We start from the raw sequence: 23,234 nt of genomic DNA, 5'->3' as shown, positions 1-23,234 counted from the left end.
TCGCGGAACCGTTGCGCGCATTTAATTATGTCAAGCGTGCTGTTGTGTTGTGTGACGTCAGAAGTTAAGCGTTGACTTATGTGCTGTATTTCTGTCTGTTGCAGAACCCCCCCCCCACACGCACCAACCACCACACACCCCACACACCCTTCACACGCTTCATACAATAATCAGACACACAAAAATCATATTCACACTCCCAAAGACTCACCCATGTACACTACACACCTGCTTTCACATCCTTACGACCAAACGTGTGCCTATACCCTTTTGCCAGTTTGCCTGTATGCCCCTATGAGCCACAGTGCCTGTTACTTTTTTGCCAATAATTCAGTAAAGCAATCAAAACTAAACCACGTCTTCCCTCCTGTGTTCTGACCGACACCCTGGGGCGAAAAGAGCATTACCATCCGAGTTATGGCTCAGGCTCCCCAACAATAGCAGTAGTTTGCATTATTTTATTGCAATGTTTTTCCTTATTCAGATATGTTTCAAGACTAGAGTTACAGTTAGACTTCACTTTGATGGTGAATGCAATTATTGGAATTTCGTTGTTTTATCACAGTATTTATTTACATTTCAAAAACCAGAAGCCATTCATTTACAAATGTGATTGCGCTTTAGTTTACATATTTAAATGTTCAGATATTAAGATGTGATAGACAGTTTTTGCATGATTTGAAGGAGGCAAACTAACATGCTTTTTTTCTCGAATACATTGTTATAATCATTTGTTTCAGATGTAATCATTTTCTGTATAAAAATTTGGTGTTCAAAAAGTCTTTTTTCAAACTTTTGTCTTGAAAAAGAGGGGGTCGTTTTATAATTGGGGTCGTCTTATATTCGGGCCAATACGGTAACTAATAACTAATCGGGTGGCATTGATAATGAGAACATTTGGTTTGTCTCTGTGTACAGTACCCCGCGAGTACTGATGAAAAATATAAATTACCGTATATTCCGGACTATAAGGCGCACCAGATTGTAAGGCGCACTCAATGAATGGCGCATTTTAAAACTTTGTCCAAATATAAGGCGTACCGGATTATAAGGCGCATAAAATAGAAGCTATACCGCAACAAACAGTGTGACTCGGGTTGCGGTATGCATCCACTAGCCAATAACCAATGAGCCCTCTGTAAACGATCGCGTTTCTCAAACTATCTCCTATAAAATAATCAGAACTGACTAAAGTTTGATCTAATGCATGGGTACTGCTTACCTGTGTTTCCCTTCCATATCGATCCGTAAATTTACTCGAAACATTAACATAGCTACCTATTTTGACATGACATAGCCTTGTGCGTATAGCAGCTATCACTATAGCATTAGCCACCCGCAAACTCCCATGAGCCTCAGCTCGCAGACTCCCATTAGCCTCAGCAAAGTGTAAACAATCGCGTTTCTCAAACGATCTCCTATAAAATGATCAGAACTGACTAAAGTTTGATCTAACACATTGGTACTGCCTACCTGTGTTTTCCTATCATATTGATCCGTAAATTTACTTGAAACATTAACAGAGCAGCCTATTTTGACTTATAATAGCCTTGTGCGTATAGCAGCTATCATTATAGCATTAGCCACCCGCAAACTCCCATCAGCCTCAGCAGACTCCCATCAGCCTCGGCAAAATGTAAACAATCGCGTTTCTCAAACGAGCTTCTATAAAATGATAGGAACTGACTAAAGTTCGATCTAACACATGGGTACTGCTTACCTATGTTTTCCTTCCATATCGATCCGTAAATTTACTCGAAACATTAACGGAGCAGCCTATTTTGAAATGAAATAGTCTCACGGGTACAACAGCTATTCAGTGACGCCCCCTGATCACGGTTGCCGTAATGCTGGGAAGCGATGCGACCTTGTAATTTACTAATTTGGCAGAGCACTGTACAACCAGTATGGATCAACAAATTCATCAGTTGATCCATATATAAGGCGCACTGGACTATAAGGTGCACTGTCAGCTTTTGAGAAAAGTTTAGGTTTTCAGGTCCACCTCATAGTCAGGAAAGTACGGTAAATTGAAATTACTTTATTTGCCCCCAAAAGGCACATGACAATTACCCTATCCTATCCTGCGAATCATCTTCTCTCACCCCAACAAACTTCATGTCCTCTTTCACTCATTCCATAAATCTCCTCTCTGGTCTTCCTCTTGACCTCCTGCCTCGTGGTTCCATCTTCAGCATCCTTCTACCAATATATTCACTATCCCTCCTCTGAACATGTCCGAACCATCCGGATCTGGCCTCTCTGGCTTTATCTCCGAAATACCTAACATGGGCTGTCGCTCTGATGCACTCGTTCCTGATCTTATCCAACTGCGTCACTCCCAAAGAGAACCTCAGCTCAGTGGCCTAGTAGTAGAGTGTCTGCCCTGAGACTGGAAGGTTGTGGGTTCAAACCAGCTGGGTCATACCAAAGACTATAAAAATGGAACCCATTGCCTCCCTGCTTGTCACTCAGCATTAAGGGTTGGAATTGGGGGGTTAGATCACCAAATGATTCCCGGGCGCAGCACCGCTAATGCTCACTGCTCCCCTCTCCCCCAGGGGATGGATCAAAATCACATTGGGATGGGTTAAATGCAGAGGACAAATTTCACCACACCCATATGTGTGTGTGACGATGATCATTGGGACTTTTGACTTTTTTTTCTCCGCCACCTCCATCTCCACCTTCTGTCTTTTCCTCAGTGCCACTGTCTCAAAACCGTACAGCATCGCTGGTCTCACCACTGTCTTGTACACCTTTCCCTTTTTTTATCACACATCACCCCTGACACTTTTCTCCACCCGTTCCACCCTGCTTGGATGTGCTTCTTCACGTCTTTTCCACACTCTCACTAAGTACGTAGTATAGTATAGTATAGTATAGTATAGTATAGTGTGGTAATTCTGAAAGTGACCTTTTGCATTGACTTGCAATACACTCATGCAAACTCAACAAGAAACAAAGTGTTGGAAATTTCAATACAATGGTGTTTAAATTTGTAAATAATACATATATCGTTTTTAATTTATTTTTTGTACATAGTGTATAAGTTGGTCAAGTTTTTTCATCTTGATAATCTGTTGCAATTGTGTATGTAAAGCGGCTTTGAGTGTCTAGAAAAACGTTATATAAAACTGATTATTAGCGTAATTTTCAAACTATAAGTCGCTCCGGAGTATAAGTCGCACCAGCCATAAAATGCACAATAAAGTGAAAAAAAAAACATATATAAGTCGCACCGGAGTATTTTGGGGCAAATTTATTTTTCAAAATCCAACACCAAAAACAGACATGAACCAGCAACAACAGGCTAAACGATACGGTATGCTAACGTGACATATACACAAACGAGGAGCTGAGAACAGGCCTGACGTAACATTCAGAGTTATTCAAGTAAGTATGACATAAATAACACGTATATCAAACCATCTGTGTCACTCCAATTCATTAAATCCATCGATCGTGCTTTATCTAAACAATGCCGCGTATCCGCCGCATATGCTGATGTCGGACCCGTTGTAAGTTGCATTTCTAATTATTCCACAGACCCATATAACGATACATAAAGTATATTTCAAATAACTATCATATTACAACAATATTATCAAACCATCTGTCACTCCAAATCATTAAATCCATCGATCAAATTCCTCGTTCTTTATGTCAACAACGCCGCGCGTGCACTGCAGAGATCTAGTATATAACTATATTGTAGTGTTAACAAAATACCAGGAAAGACGTGGGTTTATATAACAATATTATCAAACCATCTGTGTCACTCCAAATCATTAAATCCATCGATCAAATTCCTCCTTCTTTATGTCAACAACGCCGCGCACCCACGCCGCACAGATCTAGTATATAACTATATTGGAGCGTTAACAAAGTACCAGGAGAGACGTGGGTTTAGTAAACGGCTCTTTATTTAACAAAACAAGAGTTCAACGAGCCAACAACTACTGAAATTCCAGCCACGGAGGTGGAAGAGAGCTCCATAAATAGGACCGGGCGTGCGTAAAAACCATGTTCGAGCCCCATCCACCGTCCCCGAACAGCCACCCAGCCGAGCGCCGGCCCCCGACTTCCATCCACGGAGGTGAAAGAAAGCTCCATAAGTATGACCGGGCGTGCGTAAAAGCCATGTCCGAGCCCTATCCACCATCCCCGGACAGCCACCCGGCCGAGCGCCGGCCTCCGACTTCCATCCACGGAGGTGAAAGAGAGTTCCCGTCGAGAAGGACCGGGCGTGCGTAAAAGCCATAATAGTTTTTCAAACTTTCTGTGTCACTCCAAATCATTAAATCCTTCAAACTCTTTGTCCTCCGTGTCACTTACAAACAAAGCCGCAAAGGATGCCGGTAGTACGTGGGGCCCTTCGTCATCTTTGTCATCCCGTGATCGGATCCTTTGTCCTTGATGTAAACAACCGCCGCGCGGCACGGGTTGCGTCACTTGCAGTTCAAATGACAGTAATCCCTTGCTACATTGCGGTTCGTTTATCGCGGTTTCACTACATCGCAGATTTTTGAATTTTGAAAATTTGTGAAAAAAAAATCACATAAGTCGTTCTTGTGTATAAGTCACCCAAACTATGACAAAAACCGTGACTTATAGTCCGAAAATTACGGTAGTATTATTTTACTTTGCGGATTTCGTTTTTCGCGGGTGATTTTGGAGCGCATCTCCTACAATAAGGGATCACTGTAATCCAAAAGTAATGAAAAGTATTTGTTATATTACTTAAATATTATGGTGCTTGGAATACGTTACCATTTTTTTTAGCAGATAATGTAACTGTACTACATTTTAAAAGTAACCCTCCCAAATCTGATTAACACTTAGGACATTAATGTAATCGTAAATTTTGCATATTTCGTTCTAATATTTTTAGAATTTGCTAGGCGCATTTCATATTATAATGTGATAAAAAACGATAAAAAATAATTATATTTTTAAGTGTCAACCCAATTAAATTTTTTGAACAATAGTTTGCATATATGTTGGCATTTACAGAATTGCCGTGGTCAATTAACTATTATACTCCACAGAAAAAGGCCAAAACGAGTGCTGAAAGTAGACGAGGAGACGAATGGAGGTGTCACTGAAGAAGCTCAGCCACTACAGGAAGATAAGGAAAAACCGACACAAATACAGAATAATCAGGAAGCTGCACAAAAGAAGCAATCAGATGACCTCTGGGCTCGTTTCTTGTCTGATGTTGCCCCCAGACCTAAAGCATCGATGGCTGCGTCGCCAACTCATGCCACACCAGAGGTAACAGCCATAATGCAATGTTTAATACCAACTGTTTTTAAATGAAATTGTAAACTAAATTCTTTGATGTCGTGCCCTCGTCCCAGAGGGACTGCCCCCACCCCCTGAAATATGCTTGGACCCACCCAACCAGGTGCCTGGGCAGATAATTGACTTTTGGGTATTTTTCAGAATTTTCTGGGATTTTTAAAAAAAAATATCCATCCTTGGACTTTTCAAATTTTATCAATACTGGATGAAGAGAATATCACACACTTAAGCGAACTTTGACTGTCAACAATGAAAAAAAACGTACTTATGTCTTGTAAGATTAGTATTGGATTTTTTTAACCCTTATTTTGGTTCTCCTTAATAATTTTTTTGCACAAATATTTTAATGTCTGTCTTTTAGCTTGCATTTAGTCCACTTAAATGAATGTGTTTGTTTGAGACCACACTGCAATTCTTTGTTTTTAACCAACCCCAATACAGTGACCCCTCGCCACTTCGCGCTTCACCTATTGGGGATTCACTATTTCAAAAATTTATAAGTGACAAGAGAACGGCGTTTAAATACATGCTGATAATGCGAGTGTGCCTCTGAACAATTTGCGTCACTGCGGACAAGAGTGGGAAGCACAGCAACCAGCTGCGCACAAAGTTAAAGCACTGGCGTGCACAACGAGTCAGTACAGCGGCAATGAGCGCTGATAGCGCGGGCTGTGCCTCTCAGAAATGTGTCATTTCGGACGTGACTGAGGGTAAGTGCAGGAGGCACGGCGGGCGAACAGCACTAACCGGTTCAGGAGGAGTCGTGAGATGTAACAATACTACGTGTGTTCTTTTATTTACTGTAAAGGCACAGAACAGTGTGGGAATGGTTATTAAGGGAATGGGAAAGCGTAAAAGTATTGGAGAGGGTTTAGAAAGCCTTAATATTGTGTTTAGAACCACAATGCAACAGGAGATTCATGTGCAACTGTGACTAACTTTGGTTTTGCTATGCATGATTTCCCCCGGGTTAGTGTAGTTACGGTTAGTAGTTGTTAATCCTGAAGGTGGACACTGCATTGCTTGACAAGATAAATACTTCAAATTAACTTGCGACCAATATGAAACGGTATGTGTTTGAATTCCTAATTAACGGATTTCGCCGATCGGGTTCTTTTCGTATTGTAACCACCGCAAAAAACAAGGGTTCACTGTACTCAAAAATTGCCAGCGGACACACTGAAAGGCTAGCCCCACATACATATCAAAATTTGCATGCCTAGTCATTGTTGATAGTAATAGTTGGAAAAGATAAAGGGCGGAAAAGGTTTCTTTCAGACTCCTAAAAATCATTTCAAACCAGGAATTTGATCAATCACCTGGAGGTAAGCCGTTACTATGGCTGCGAGCCACAAACATCACCATCTGTTTGTCTCCATTTGTCTGTCTGTCTGTCTCTCTGTTGTCTCTCTCTGTCTGTCTTTTTGTCTCTCTGTGTCTCTGTCTGTCTCTCTCTCTGTCTTGGTTGATTTAGAGGCGAACCCACTGAAAATTTACTTACTCAGTAAATATTCTCCGCACTCATTTTCACAGTATTTCTGAAAAAAAAATGGGCTGAAAATTGTCAGCAACAAAAACATTCAAGAATTAACGCCCAACCCCAACAACCCTAACCCCCCAACACCCGGAAAATCAAGAAAATTGCAGTTGTATTGTCTTCAATTTTAGGAACAGCATGCCACCATTTAGGGGCACCATTAAAGGCACAGCTTTTAAAAGCAACCAAAAACAAAAGAGTTGAACACGTCTAAAATTAAAGTAAAGCAATCAAAAGTAGCATACTAAAATTGCTAAAAGAGCATAGTGCAAGAACAAGATTTTGGAAAATGCAATTTTAAAATTGCTTTGGGAAAAGAGGATACTGTATTTTTTGGATTAAAAGTCGCCCGGAGTATAAGTTGCACCAGCCATTAAATGCACAATAAAGTAAAAAAAACCCCATAAGTCACACCCGAGTATAAGTCGCACTTTTGGGGGAAATTTCCATCCATCCATCTTCTTCCGCTTATCCGGGGTCGGGTCGCAGGGGCAGCAGCTTTAGGAGGGACTCCCAGACTTTCCTCTCCCCAGCCACTTCATCCAGCTCATCCCAGGGGATCCCAAGACATTCCCAGGCCAGCCGAGAGACATAGTCTCTCCAGCGTGTCCTGGGTCGTCCCCGGGGTCTCCTACCGGTGGGACATGCTCGGAACATCTCTCATGGAGGCATCCTGATGAGATGCCCGAGCCACCTCATCTGGCTCCTCTCAACGTGGAGGAGCAGCGGCTCTACTCCGAGTCTCCCGGATGACCGAGCTTCTCACCCTACCTCTAAGGGAGAGCCCTGACACCCTGTGGATGAAACTCTTTTAGGCCGCTTGTATCATGGATCTCGTTCTTTCAGTCACAACCCATAGCTCGTGACCATAGGTGAGGGTAGGGGCGTAGATTGACCGATAAATCGAGAGCTTTGCCATTTGGCTCAGCTCTCTCTTCACCACGACGGACCGGTACAGAGTCTGCATTACTGCCGACGCTGCACCGATCCGCCTGTCGATCTCGCGCTTCATCCTGCCCTCACTCGTGAACAAGACCCCAAGATACTTGAACTCCTCCACTTGGGGCAGGATCTCATCCTCGATCCGGAGAGGGCATTCCACCCTTTTCCGACCGAGGACCATGGACTCGGATTTGGAGGTGCTAACCCTCATCCCAACCCCTTCACACTCAGCTGCGAACCGCTCCAGTGAGAGCTGGAGATCACGGCCTGAAGAAGCCAACAGCACCACGTCATCTGCAATAAGCAGTGACGCGATGCTGAGGTCCCCAAACCGGACCCCCTCAATGCCTCGGCTGCGCCTAGAAATTCTGTCCATAAAAGTTATGAACAGAATCGGTGACAAAGGGCAGCCTTGGTCCGACCCTCACTGGGAACGAATCCGACTTACTGCCGGAAATGCGGACCACTCTGACATCGGTGATACAGGGACCGAACCGCCCTTATCAGTTGGCTCGGCACCCCGTACTCCCGAAGCACCCTCCACAGAGCCTCCCGAGGGTCACGGTCGAACGCCTTCTCCAAGTCCACAAAACACATGTGGACTGGTTGGGCGAACTCCCATGCACCCCCGAGGATCCTGCCGAGGGTGTAGAGCTGGTCCACTGTTCCACGGCCAGGACGAAAGCCACACTGCTCCTCCTGAATCCGAGGCTCGACCTCCCGACGGATCCTCCTCTCCAGCACCCCTGAATAGACCTTACCAGGGAGGCTGAGGAGTGTGATTCCCCTGTAATTGGAACACACCCTTCGGTCCCCCTTCTTAAAGAGGAGAACCACCACACCAGCCTGCCAATCCAGAGGCACCGTCCCCGATGTCCACGCAATGCTGTAGAGGCGTGTCAGCCATGACAGCCCCACAACATCCAGAGGCTTTAAGAACTCCGGGCGGATCTCATCCACCCTGCCGCCGAGGAGTTTTTTTAACTACCTCAGTGACTTCGACCTCCGAGATTGGAGAGTCCGCCTCAGAGTCTCCAGGCCCTGCTTCCACAATAAAAGGCGTGTCGGTGGAATTGAGGAGGTCTTCGAAGTATTCCCCCCACCGACTCACGACGTCCCGTGTCGAGGTCAGCAGCACACCATCTCCACTGTAAACAGTGTTGACCGTGCACTGCTTCCCCCTCCTGAGACGCCGGATGGTGGACCAGAATTTCCTCGAAGCCGTCCGGAAGTCATTCTCCACGGCCTCGCCAAACTCCTCCCACGCCCGGGTTTTGATCGCGGTTCATTTATAAGTTTCACTACCTCGTGGATTTTTGAATTTTGAAAATTTGTGAAAAAATTCACATCCAAGTCGCTTCTGAGTACAAGTCGCCACCCCACCCAAACTATGAAAAAAAAAAAACGCAATTTATAGTCCGAAAAATACGGTACTCTACTTTGTAGCCTGCATTCAAATGTATTTCTACTAAATTGGTGTACTTTGGATGTTTATTTTATTTAGCAAATCTGAAGACCGTTTAATACACAAATACAGGAGGGGAAATGGTTTGAGGGAGTATATAATACATGGGTGCGTAATAGTAACTGGATTTTATGGTATTTAGGAACTTTAGTTTCTTGAAATTCTAACATGCTGTTTTTTTTCTCATGCTTCAGGCTCCTTCTTCTGTTTCCAATGTTTGTATGAGAACTGAATCGCAGGAATCAGATCCAGCAAAAGTCACTATTGTTAAAGTTTTTGATTTTGCTGGAGAAGAAGTCAGGTACAAAATGTCATTATCCCTCCAAGAATGTTTGTTTTTCAAAACATATCATAAAACATTCTGTCGTTATCACAAACAGCTTTGGTGCAGGGCTTAAAAAATAAGTAGGCGGTAATGTAGACCGATATGCTTGAAAATCCTTTTTTTTTTTTCATAGGCTATATCTTTTAGTTCTCAGCGCATCATGCCCAACTCCGCATTCATCAGTTGACCATTAACAAAACCACATCCACAAATGGTCAAGGTCCGACAAGCTTCCGTAACATTGATCCATAAAATTTCTGTCAGCTGCCATGGAACCTTATCAAATAAGTTTCAACAAGCTGTGGACTACCCACATGCAAAATTAAGAAGCAATGTGCTCATTGATTATGTAAAGCTGACACCTGGTAGACCAAAGGTTTGTCTAGTGGAGATTTATTCTTTCCCCGCAATAGCCTCTAATGCAACATCAATGATAACTGTTTGAAAACCCCAGGCAACTATCATCCAAATTTATATGCGCTCATGTAGGCATGTGATACGATTTTATTATTTTTATTTTTTTAGCTGAATTCTCTATCCAAAGAGTGTGTCACTAGACAGTACACAGTACTGAGTTATATTCTACTTTCTCTTGGTCTGTCCCATCCCTCAAAAGCCAAAGGAAAAGTTTAAAGCATTATGTGCATTATGAAAGTTTGCGAGCCGCAGAGAGAATATTTTTCAAGTTGGTCAGATTCCAGATTTTATGACATATCATTTTTGATGACTATTTTATGGACGATAAAACATTGATGAAGTACTGAAATGCAGTACTTTTAGAGTAAGAGAATAATTCAAAAATGAAATTATTTTGTGATAAATAATGACGTGCTAAGTGACACAGTCAAACACAGTTAAACTAACTATTGAGTTTATTTACTTCAATAATGGCCATTTTTGTTGCTCAATATATTTTTGAAGTGTAAAATTTGATTTTCCAAAATGTGGGCATTATTTATCCTTAAAAGGTGTATCAACAAATGAAGGCATATACAGCGGAGCATTGTTCCTTTGAAAACTTTGTAAATGTGAGTCACATTTGTCCGTAAGAAAGGTGTACTCACCTTTTTGAGCAACTGTAGATGCAATTCAGTTAAATAAAGGCAAACCTCAGATCTATACTTTTCAATCTATGTGCTGTCATGAGCCATTGCTAAATTGAAGGACAATAAAAGAAAGTAATCTTTTTGTCAAATACTTTTTTTATTGCATTTTTTTTTCAAGTAAAATTTTTGTCAAATACTTTATTGCATTTTTTGACTATACAGTTTAGTGTCGTTGCATTTTGCAATTTATATTTTGTTTCCAAGTATTTTGTTTTTCTCTTTGTTCTCTGCAGCCTTCAAGTTGCATATTCACTGTCTCTTGCTTTGTTAGGGTCAATAAAGAGGTACTAGCAGACTCCAGAGAAGCAAAGATACATTTGAAGAACCAATGTGCAAAAGATAAAATAGATGAAGAAAATCCCACTTCTTCCAGCCAAGCACCCTGTCCTGTCCCCAGGTACAGTATGATAAACAACACTAACCATCAGGTCCGTATCGCACTGACCAGCAAGGGCACGAATGTTGATTTTTCATCGTCTTTCGTTCGCAAATATGTTTGCCAGACGTTCACCAACAGTCTTAACAGAAGCAAAGTTTCTTTCTTGTCACCAGAAAAAAAAAAGAAAAAATAATGGAAAAAAAAAACAATGGAAAAAAAAATGGTAAAATTATAGCTGACAGTTAAACAAGTTTAAATTTGTTTCATTTGTACCGTAATTTTCGGACTATAAGTCGCTCCAGAATATAAGTCGAACCAGGCATAAAATGCACAATAAAGTGAAAAAACCCCATATATAAGTCGCACCGGAGTATACATAAGTCGCACTTTTGGGGCAAATGTATTTGTCAAAATCCAACACCAAAAAGAGATATGAACCAGCAACAACAGGCTAAACGATACGGTATGCTAACGTGACATATACACAAACGAGGAGCTGAGAACGGGCCTAACGTAACATTCAGTTATTTAAGTAAGTATTACATAAATAACACGTTTATCAAACCATCTGTGTCACTCCAATTCATTAAATCCATCGATCGTGCTTTATGTAAACAATGCAGCGTATGTGCCGCATATGCTGACGTCGGACCAGTTGTAAATTGCATTTCTAATTATTCCACAGATCGCGGTTTTTGTCATAGTTTGGGTGGGGGGGGCGACTTATACTCAGGAGCGACTTATATGTGATTTTTTTTCACAAATTTTCAAAACTCAAAAATCCCCGATGTAGTGAAACCGCGATAAACGAACCGCGATGTAGGTTCCGCAATCCCTTGCAAGTGACGTCACCCGTGCTGCGCGGCGGTTGTTTACATAAAGGGCAAAGGATTTGATCACGGTATGACAAAGATGATGAAGGGCCTCACGTACTACCGGCATCATTAGCGGCTTTGTTTGTAAGTGACACGGAGGACGAAGAGTTTGAAGGATTTAATGATTTGGAATGACACAGAAGGTTTGAAAAACCATTATGGCTTTTACGCACGCTCGATCCTTCTCGACGGGAGCTCTCTTTCACCTCCGTGGATGGAAGTCGGGGGCCGGCGCTCGGCCGGGTAGCTGTCCAGGGACGGTGGATGGGGCTCGGACATGGCTTTTACGCACGCCCGGTCATACGCTACGGAGCTTTCTTTCACCTCCGTGGCTGGAAGTTCAGTCGTTGTTGGCTCGTTGAACTCTTGTTTTGTTTAATAAAGAGCCGTTTACCAAACCCACGGTACTTTGTTAACGCTACAATATAGTTATATACTAGATCTCTGCAGCGCACGCGGCGTTGTTGACATAAAGAACAAGGAATTTGATCGATGTATTTAATGATTTGGAGTGACACAGATGGTTTGATATTGTTGTAATATGATAGTTATTTGAAATATACTTGATATATCTTTATATGGGTCTGTGGAATAATTAGAAATGCAACTTACAACGGGTCCGACGTCAGCATATGCGGTGATACGCGGCATTGTTTATGTTAGGTCTAAGTATGATCAGACATTAAATCACATGCTGGAACGAAGAGGAGAAGACAACCAGGATGAGTTTACTCGCGAGGAGAACGATAGAGAAAGGAAGCTCAGTTACAATCTCCATCAGTTCTGAGTTCCTCCTCCACGTGCTCCTCTTTTTAATGTTTTGGTTGCCCTGGTTACAGAGGCGTTGCTACACTAAAGGGAGGGGAGATAGTGGTGTGATTTAGCACTTAATTGTCGGCCCTCGACCCCCGCATTGGGATTGCAGAGTCTGTTCTCTTCCCTCAACCAGTTGTCTTCTCCATGGGTGGTAGACTCCTCCTCGACTGTGATCAGATAACTTGAAGCACGTTGAATGCCGCTTACCTGTGGAACAATGCAACTAAACCCTTGCTAAGTTTATCTTCTTAGTAAACTAACACAACACATGATAATGAATATCTAGCCCTACTTAAACATTTCAACACATATTAATTAAATGTAAGGTAACTGGTATACAGTTCCTTACACGAACATTGAGTAAATATGGGATAACTTTAATGTGACTACTTCAAACTGTATATAACCAGTTTCGATCAGCTACAATCTATGAATCAAAGCTACAGTTTACTAAAAGGAATGAAGTCCCTTTAAACTAAACAAAGGACATCTTGCCTACACAAAGATGCCCTGCTCATTGTTAGTGAAGACTTCTTACAAAACAAACAAAAGTAACATAAGGACAGGAAGGAAACATAAGGCTGACGGGGATCAAAAGACATTCCTTGAACCAAATAGAAAGCATTTAGTTTAAAGGAGAGTCGTAAACTCGTAAAGCCCCCCTGGTCTGGCAGGCCAAGGCTTTCCCGAGATTACTCCAACAGTTTACATAAAGCACGATCGATGGATTTAATGAATTGGAGTGACACAGATTCAAGATTCAAGAAGAATTCATTCGCCATGTTTGAGCGTGCCAAACAAGGAATTTGACTTCGTTACATCACAGTCTCTGTTCAACATTTAGGTGGTTTGATAAACGTGTTATTTATGTCATACTTACTTGAATAACTCTGAATGTTACGTCAGGCCTGTTCTCAGCTCCTCGTTTGTGTATATGTCACGTTAGCATACCGTATCGTTTAGCCTGTTGTTGCTGGTTCATGTCTGTTTTTGGTGTTGGATTTTGACAAATACATTTGCCCCAAAAGTGCGACTTATGTATACTCCGGTGCGACTTATATATGGGGTTTTTTCACTTTATTGTGCATTTTATGGCTGGTGCGACTTATAGTCCGGAGCGACTTATAGTCAGAAAATTACGGTATTAGGTCAATAAAAAATTTGTTGTTTATTATTTGGGCAGTATGAATTCTTTGAATAGTTAATGTTGGACATCCCAACCACACATAATGGGAAAACATGCAGAACCTTGTCTTTTTCTTTAATGAATGAAAATAAAATCTTGACTTTGGTCCAGAGTGTGCAAACACAATCTGCTGTAGGTACCAGACTGAGGTAGTAAACTAAGGATGTACCAATTAAGTATTCAATGTGCAAAACATTTACGGACTATTACAGACGTAATTTTCTGACTACAAGCCGCACCGGACTATAAACCGCACCAGCTAACATTCTGGTATATTTTAGTATTTTTCTTATATAAGCCGCACCGGACTATAAACCGCATGTGCGCACAAGTTATTAACAAAGAAAGACAGTACACAGTAAGATTTAATAACATACTTTAACATGTCTTTCTAAACACTGCCTGTGACGCAGCAGTAGTACAGCAGCAACACGGAAGTGTGCATGTGAGTTATTTACAAAGAAAGACTGTCCACAGAAAGCCTTTGTAAAGTTTTAACAAAATACCTTAACATTTCTTTCCAAACACTGCCTGTGATGCGGCAGCAACATGGAAGTAACACAGCACTAATACTGTAGGGCTGGATTAAAAAAAAAAACCATACCGGTAAAAGTCACAGCAGCAACACAGTAGCACAGTATTAACAGGGCTGGTTAAAGTAAAAGTTAAAAAAAAAAACAGCTTCATCGCTTTCATCTTTTTCCTGTGCACTGAAACCATCGAAGTCTTCCTCCTCAGTGTCTGATTTGAATAGCGTTAAGATATCCTTCGCCACGCACTTTATCAGTCACTCTTTCGTCGTCGCTTTTATGCATTTCTTCTAGCATTTTCCATGATGAGGGTCTGTTCATGCTAATTTTATTCATGCACGAAGCGCTAAGTTACATTAAACTAGCGAGCTACACGTATAGCTCCAGAGTAGATGTGACTGGGAAATAAAGAAAGAAAAGGGTGACGCAACGCGATGTCATCAACAATGGGCCAAATCGACTGCCTTTAACTTAAAAGCGGTATAATATGAATTTCCTTTGTCCCCCATAATGACGGTTTGTGTGTACAAGCTTCCTTTCAGTCATGTCCGTCTTGATCTCGTTCTGTCTCTTCTTTGTGTGAATTATACGGCACTATTTGCTATCAACACACCACTTTTCTTCCCAGTGACCAAGTCACATATCCCTCCGCCCAGCAAAGCAGTACTGCACAACAGCATTCCACAGGCTTTTTACGAGTTTAAAAAGGTGATCAAGTCATCACAAAAATCACGGAAAAATCATATATAAGATGCACCAGACTATAAGCCGTAGGGTTCAAAATTTGAGAAAAAAGTCATGGCTTATAGTCCAAAATTTACGATAATAACGTTATATTGGCTTTAACTCACTATTCATTTTTTGTGAATAACCCTTTCTTAACTTGTTTGCCCAATGAACCAGAAAACCTTTAGAACTTGGGACATAAAAGTGCAAAGGGGACAGATGTGGGACAGAAAAGTGCAAAGGTAAAGATGCATAGCCCAAATAACAAACTCCATCCATCTTCTTCCGCTTATCCGGGGTCGGGTTGCGGGGGCAGCAGCTTTAGGAGGGACTCCCAGACCTTCCTCTCCCCAGCCATTTCATCCAGCTCATTCCGGGGAATCCCAAGGCGTTCCCAGGCCACCCGAGAGACATAGTCTCTCCAGCGCGTCCTGGGTCGTCCCCGGGGTCTCCTACCGGTGGGACATGCCCGGAACACCTCTCCAGGGAGGCGTCCAGGAGGCATCCTGATGAGATGCCCGAGCCACCTCATCTGGCTTCTCTCAACGTGAAGGAGCAGCGGCTCTACTCCGAGTCTCTCCCGGATGACAGAGCTTCTCACCCTATCTCTAAGGGAGAGCCCGGACACCCTGCGGAGGAAACTCATTTCGGCCGCTTGTATCCTGGATCTCGTTCTTTCAGTCACGACCCATAGCTCGTGACCATAGGTGAGGGTAGGAGCGTAGATCGACCGGTAAATGGAGAGCTTTGCCATTTGGCTCAGCTCTCTCTTCACCACGACGGACCGGTACAGAGTCGGCATTACTGCCGACGCTGCACCGATCCGCCTGTCGATCTCGCGCTTCATCCTGCCCTCACTCGTGAACAAGACCCCAAGATACTTGAACTCCTCCACTTGGGGCAGGATCTCATCCCCGATCCGGAGAGGGCATTCCACCCTTTTCCGACCGAGGACCATGGACTCGGATTTGGAGGTGCTGACCCTCCCGCTTCACACTCGGCTGCGAACCGCTCCAGTGAGAGCTGGAGATCACGGCCTGAAGAAGCCAACAGCACCACGTCATCTGCAGAAAGCAGTGACACGATGCTGAAGTCCCCAAACCGGACCCCCTCAACGCCTCGGCTGCGCCTAGAAATTCTGTCCATAAAAATTATGAACAGAATCGGTGACAAAGGGCAGCCTTGGTCCAACCCTCACTGGGAACGAATCCGACTTACTGCCGGAAATGCGGACCAAACTCTGGCATCGGTGATACATGGACCGAACCGCCCTTATCAGTTGGCTCAGCACCCCGTACTCCCGAAGCACCTTCCACAGAACCTCCCGAGGGACACAGTCGAACGCCTTCTCCAAGTCCACAAAACACATGTGGACTGGTTGGGCGAACTCCCATGCACCCTCAATGATCCTGCCGAGGGTGTAGAGCTGGTCCACTGTTCCACGGCCAGGACGAAAGCCACACTGCTCCTCCTGAATCCGAGGCTCGACCTCCCGACGGATCCTCCTCTCCAGCACCCCTGAATAGACCTTACCAGGGAGGTTGAGGAGTGTGATTCCCCTGTAATTGGAACACACCCTCGGGTCCCCCTTCTTAAAGAGGGGAACCACCACACCAGTCTGCCAATCCAGAGGCACCGTCCCCGATGTCCACGCAATGCTGTAGAGGCGTGTCAGCCATGACAGCCCCACAACATCCAGAGGGTGACGCTTTAAGAACTCCGGGCGGATCTCATCAACCCCTGGGGCCTTGCCACCGAGGAGTTTTTTAACTACCTCCGTGACTTCAACCTCCAAGATTGGAGAGTCCGCCTCAGAGTCTTCAGGCCCTGCTTCCACAATGGAAGGCGTGTCGGTGGAATTGAGGAGGTCTTCAAAGTATTCCCCCCACCGACTCACGACATCCCGAGTCGAGGTCAGCAGCACACCATCTCCACTGTAAACAGTGTTGACCGTGCACTGCTTCCCCCTCCTGAGACGCCGGATTGTGGACCAGAATTTCCCTGAAGCCGTCCGGAAATCATTCTCCATGGCCTCGCCAAACTCCTCCCACGCCCGGGTTTTTGCCTCAGCAACTGCCGAAGCCGCGTTCCGCTTGGCCATCCAGTACCTGTCAGCTGTCTCCGGAGTCCCGCAGTTGACAGCTCCTCCCCTCTCTTCACCCGAGTGTCCAAAACATGCGGCCGCAAATCCAATGACACGACTTGGATGAAATTCAAGATGGCGGCGCGTGCACACGCAGCGGCCTCTCTCCGTCCCAACCGATCGGTGTTTTGTTCATTTAATAAGTGTTTGTCAGAAATTTTTATTTGTTTGTCTGATCGTGCCATGTTGCGCTACAAGTACAGCAGGCAGGTTCTGCTCGACATCGGCGAAAGCGAGTTTTGCGGCGTTTCGTACTTTGATACGGGACATAAGTCACTGGGACTGCTCCGGCATGAATCATCGCCGGACTCGTCTGCTACTCCTTCCCCGGACAAGCAGCGTCGGAAGCGGTGTGCGAGGAGGCAGAAGAGGGGAAAGCGCGGAGGCGTCCGGGCCAGGCTAGCGGCGAACCCAACTCGCCCGGCGATGCCTTCCATTCTTCTGGCGAATGTCCGGTCGCTGGACAACAAGATGGATTACATTCGTCTTCTGAGATCCACAAACCGGGCAGTGAGCAACTGCTGCGTGCTCGTGTTCACTGAAACTTGGCTGAATGTCAACATTCCGGACTCTACTGTGCAACTGGAGCGGCTGGCGTGCTATCGAGCGGACCGGGCAATTGAAGAAGGAGGGAAATCTCGTGGAGGAGGTATATGTGTCTACATCCGCGATGAATGGTGCCGGGACTCTGTAGTGGTATGCAGGCACTGATCGCCACTGGCGGAGTTTGTGATCGTTAAGTGCCGTCCTTTTTACCTACCAAGGGAGTTTACTGCGATTCTGCTTGTCGCGGTCTACATCCCGCCTTCCAACGTTGGAAGTGACAGGATCACGGCCCTTAATGAACTGTATCGGGCTGTCAGTGATCAGCAGACGGCGCACCCTGACGGTCTCATCATCTTCGCTGGTGATTTTAATCATGCTGACCTGAAGTCTGTCTTTCCAAAGCTTCACCAGCATGTTACTTTTCCAACGCGTGGTGGCAGCTTCCTGGACTTGGTCTACACTGCACATAAAGGAGCTTTCAAGGCCACCCCCCTCCCCAACATCGGACTTTCTGACCACGTCACCGTTCTGCTTACCCCCGCGTACAGAGAGAGAGTGAGAACTTCCAGGCCGGTTCGCAAACGTGTTAGGGTGTGGCCTGAGGGGGCCTCTGATGCTCTTCGGGACTGCTTTGGCACTACAGACTGGGAAATGTTTAAGCAGGCAGCCACTTGCGACAATCGGACGGACATTGAGGAGTATGCTGACTCTGTGACCTCTTACATCGCTAAGTGCATTGATAATGTGACCCTCACAAAGTACGTCGTCACTCGGGCTAACTGGAAGCCATGGCTGACAGGGGCTGTCCTTGGGCTCCTGAGGGCCAGAGACAAAGCCTACAGGGCTGTGGATACAGCGAGCGTGATATCAGCAAGGGCGAAACTGTCCCGGGGCATCAAGGATGCGAAAAAGGCGTTCTCTTCCAAGATTACTGCTCACTTCAAAGACAGCAGGGATGGTCGGGGCCTGTGGCGAGGCATACAGACTATCACGGACTACAAGCCCGCGCCGCAGAGCTGTGAGGGCGACGTCCCTCTGCTCAACGAACTGAACTGCTTCTTTGCTTGTTTCGACGCTCAGAACGCCACTTGCCCGCTGAAGACCCCTCCCCATCCGGACGAGCAGCCTCTGTGCCTCTCTGCCGTTAGCGTGAGGAGGACGCTTGCTGCTATCAACACCCGTAAGGCGGCGGGCCCGGACAACATCCCGGGACGGGCGCTGAAGGACTGCGCTGAGGAGCTGATGGATGTCTTCACGGACATCTTTAACATTTCCCTGCGGCGGGCCGTCGTCCCGTCTTGCTTCAAGGCTGCCACCATCATACCTGTGCTGAAAAATCCTGCTCCCTCCTGCTTCAATGACTACCGCCCTGTGGCGCTGACCCCCATCGTCATGAAGTGCTTTGAGAGGCTTGTCTTGGCGCACGTCAGATCTGTTCTTCCCCCCACCGTGGACTCCTTCCAGTTTGCCTTCCGACGCAATCGGTCCTCTGAGGATGCCATCTGCTCTGCCCTCCACTCTGCCCTCACCCACCTGGAGAACAGGGACTCGTATGTGAGATTGCTTTGTGGACTTAAGTTCTGCATTCAACACCATTGTTCACAGCGTCTCATTTGCAAACTTGACAAGCTGGGCCTCAGTACCTCCCTTTGCAACTGGCTACTGGACTTCCTCTGTCAGAGGCCTCAAGTAGTGCGTGTGGGTGACAGTGTCTCCGGCAGCATCACGGGGGCCCCTCAAGGCTGCGTGCTCAGTCCGCTGCTCTTCGCCCTGCTGACGCATGACTGCACTGCGACCTGGAGCAGCAACCACGTGCTGAAATATGCCGACGACACGACTGTGGTGGGTCTGATCACCGGTGGCGACGAGACTCACTACAGATCGGAGGTCGACCTTTTGGCCGCTTGGTGCAGGGACAACAATCTTCTGCTGAACGTCAACAAGACCAAGGAGATTATCATTGACTTCCGGAAGGGTCACGCCCACCATCTGCCGCTGACCGTCGACGGAGCTGTGGTGGAGAGAGTGAGTAGCACCAGATTCCTAGGGGTGCACATCAGTGAGGACCTCTCCTGGACCACCAACACTGCGTTGCTGGCGAAGAAGGCTCAGCGCTGCCTGTACTTTCTGCGGAAACTCAGGCGGGCGGGTGCTCCTCCCGCCGTCATGACCACATTCTACCGTGGCACCATTGAGAGCGTCCTCTCCAGCTGCATCGCTGTGTGGGGTGGTGGCTGCTCTGAGTACAACATGAAGGCCCTGCAGCGCATAGTGACCACTGCGAGTAAAATCATCGGGGCTCCACTCCCCTCCCTGAAGGAAGTTTACGCCTCACGTCTCACCCGCAAAGCGGCTGCGATTGCGTGTGATGAGAGTCACCCCGCTCACTCTTTGTTTGTACTTCTGCCCTCTAGGAAGAGATACAGATGCCTGCGCACCCGCACCACCAGACTCAGGGACAGCTTCGTGCTCCAAGCTGTCCGGATCCTGAATTCCCTCCCCCCTCCACCCTCTGCTACATGACGTCCTGTTCTTTTGCGCTATGATCTGGCTGTCTGCTATTAGCGTGCTTGCTCCTTTTTGCTGCTCTTATTTGTCTATTTATTTATTTATTGTTTATTATTTGGGTTATTTGCTTATTACTTATTCGTTGCTCTTGTCGATTCGTTTTTACTCTTTGTGCTATTTGATGTGAGTGTTGTGTACTGTCTAGTCACCGTGGGACGGTGGGAAACGTACTTTCGATCTCTTTGTGTGCCTGGCATGTGAAGGAATTGACAATAAAGCGGACTTTGACTTTGACTACAAAGTCGATCAACAAACTGCGGCCTAGGGTGTCCTGGTGCCAAGTGCACACATGGACACACTTATGCTTGAACATGGTGTTCATTATAGAAAATCCGTGTCGAGCACAGAAATCCAATAATAGAACACGGCTCGGGTTCAGATAGGGGGGGTGGGGGGGGTGGGTTGGCCTTCCTCCCATTCACGCCTTTCCAGGTCTCACTGTCATTGCCCACGTGAGCATTGAAGTCACCCAGTAGAACGATGGAGTCCCCAGAAGGAGCGCTCTCCAGCACTTCCTCCAGGGACTCTAAGAAGGGTGGGTACTCTGAGCTGCCGTTTGGTGATAGACACAAACAACAGTCAGGACCCGTCCCCCCCACCCGAAGGCGGAGGGAGGCTACCCTCTCGCTCACCGGGGTGAACCCCAATGTGCAGGCGCCCAGCCGGGGGGCAATAAGTATGCCAACACCTGCTTGACGCCTCTCACCCTGGGCAACTCCAGAGTGGAAGAGAGTCCAGCCCCTCTCGAGAGGGCTTGTACCAGAGCCCAAACTATGTGTGGAGGCAAGTCCGACTATATATAGTCGGAACCTTTCTGCCTCACACACCAGCTCGGGCTCCTTTCCAGCCAGAAAGGTGACATTCCATGTCCCCAGAGCCAGCCTCTGCAGCCGGGGATCGGACCGCCAAGGTCCCCGCCTCTGGCCGCCGCCTAGCTCACTTTGCACCCGACCCCTTTGGCCCCTCCTACAGGTGGTGAGCCCATGGGAAGGGGGACCCACGTTTTCTTTTTGAGCTATGCCCGACCGGACCCCATGGGCGAAGGCCCGGCCACCAGGCGCTCGCCTTCGAGCCCCACCTCCAGGCCTGGCTCCAGAGAGGGCACCGGTGACCCACGTCGGGCGAGGGAAAACGAGGTCCATATATTTTATTCGTCATAAGGGGTCTTCTGAGCCGTGTTTTGTCTGGCCCCTCACCTAGGACCCTTCTGCCATGGGTGACCCTACCAGGGGCATAAAGCCCCAGACAACATGGCTCCTAGGATCATAGGGGCACGCAAACCCCTGCACCACAATAAGGTGACGACTCACGAAATAACAATCTAAAACACTAAAACAGTAAAAAACAATCTAATTCAGAGTAATTTGGAGTTCGACGCCATTGAGACTTCTCAAAAAATAACTTAATTAAATTATTGATTGCTCTCATAGGAATGATACCTTTTGGTTACAGTTGTACGAAAAAGGGGGAGTGGGGCTGGTCGTCGCGCTGCTGAGTTACCGTGCGCTATTTTCCCTCCAAGTATATGTTGCGTTTTGATGGGCGCGTCACGCAATTGTTTGTGGCTGGGATTGCGAGATATTTTTTCCCAGTTAATTAAGCCTTGTTAACAGTGCATTTAGCAGGGTTTTCTTTTGTAGTCTAAGAGAAAACCTGCCACTCTTGAACAAAAGTTAACTGCCCTTTAAAAACCGTTCATTGGCCACAGAATGAGCCCATTCACAGAAACATTCACAAAGCAAAAATGCGCTACGTTCAGTTCATGATATAAAATATAAAAGAGTTCATGAACTTTTGTTCATTTAACTCGTTCAAGTACAACACTTACAATAGGTAGGGAAGCTTGTCTCACAAGAGCCATATTTTGAATCAGATGTGTTGCAGCAGGGAGACATGGAAAACAGGCAGGGCTTTCCTATGGAGCCATAGTTTTCTACCCCTGGCCTAAAAGAATGACAAAAAATTAATTTTTTAGCCATGTTTTAAATAGAGAATTGTTTTTGCTGTGTATTGTTTTATAGTAAACTTCAACTGGTCACTATACAGCTTAAAGGACGCTTGAGAATGGCAGAGTATACTATTGCTATACATTTGCTGTGCAAGCAACATGGTGCATTCACACTACTTTGAGAATATTGGGCATTTGTAAATGCACCGTGCTGCTCTACTCGAGTGGTCTGTCATAAGATTTTAAAGATTGAGGAGGGACAAAATCTAAATCCTTATTACATTTTAAATAATCTTCCAGCACTAATATATATATGTATGTATCTATTAACACATGCTGTATAGTGATTGTATAAAATCTAAAGAGAAATGTTTCCATTTTGTGTTAGCAGTTCCAAACGGCCAGCAGGGATGTCCAATTTACTAAGTCGAATTGGGGGAAAGAAACAAAAAATGAGCACATTGGAGAAGTCAAAGTTGGACTGGGATGCTTTTAAATACGAGGAGGGCATCACAGAGGAGCTGGCAATCCACAACAGAGGTAGAGAAGGGTAAGAGACTGGTGATGTGTAATAATCCCTTTTTGTTATACTAACTACATCTCTGAAATATATTCAAAAAACCTCTTCTATTTTGTGTATTTTTGTGTTTACCATTTATCAATTGAATGTTTAACATTTGTGGTTATTGTCAAGTTATTTTACAGTAATTGTCAACTGCTCTCAGGAAAATAAGTTAACGTTCTGAAAACACCTGAACCTCGATCATGCTTCGATTCCACGGAACTTTCTGTCTAACGCGATTTGGTCATGGACCCCAATTTTTTTCAACACAAA

The 23,234-nt window shown here is 45.5% G+C and overlaps 1 protein-coding gene across 2 annotated transcripts in view; it reads left to right on the top strand.

Annotated features, from left to right (window-relative positions):
- The window catches only part of cfdp1 (chromatin remodeling protein CFDP1), a 35,491-nt gene that overhangs the window by 5,003 nt on the left and 7,254 nt on the right, over window positions 1–23,234 (top strand). Inside the window, exons 3-6 of one of the 2 annotated variants that reach the window (XM_085913597.1) lie at window positions 5,052–5,277; window positions 9,446–9,552; window positions 10,954–11,079; window positions 22,788–22,949. In XM_085913597.1, the coding sequence (XP_085769723.1) occupies window positions 5,052–5,277; window positions 9,446–9,552; window positions 10,954–11,079; window positions 22,788–22,949 (621 nt within the window). The remainder of the gene's footprint in view (window positions 1–5,051; window positions 5,278–9,445; window positions 9,553–10,953; window positions 11,080–22,787; window positions 22,950–23,234) is intronic. The other variant, XM_085913598.1, reaches the window with a different exon arrangement.

The sequence above is a fragment of the Syngnathus leptorhynchus genome, chromosome 6 (assembly GCF_054491065.1).
Source record: "Syngnathus leptorhynchus isolate UIUO chromosome 6, UIUO_Slep, whole genome shotgun sequence".
Classification (NCBI taxonomy): Eukaryota; Metazoa; Chordata; class Actinopteri; order Syngnathiformes; family Syngnathidae; genus Syngnathus; species Syngnathus leptorhynchus.
Note: the sequence above shows the minus strand (reverse complement) of the source record. Positions and strands in the feature narration are given on the sequence as shown.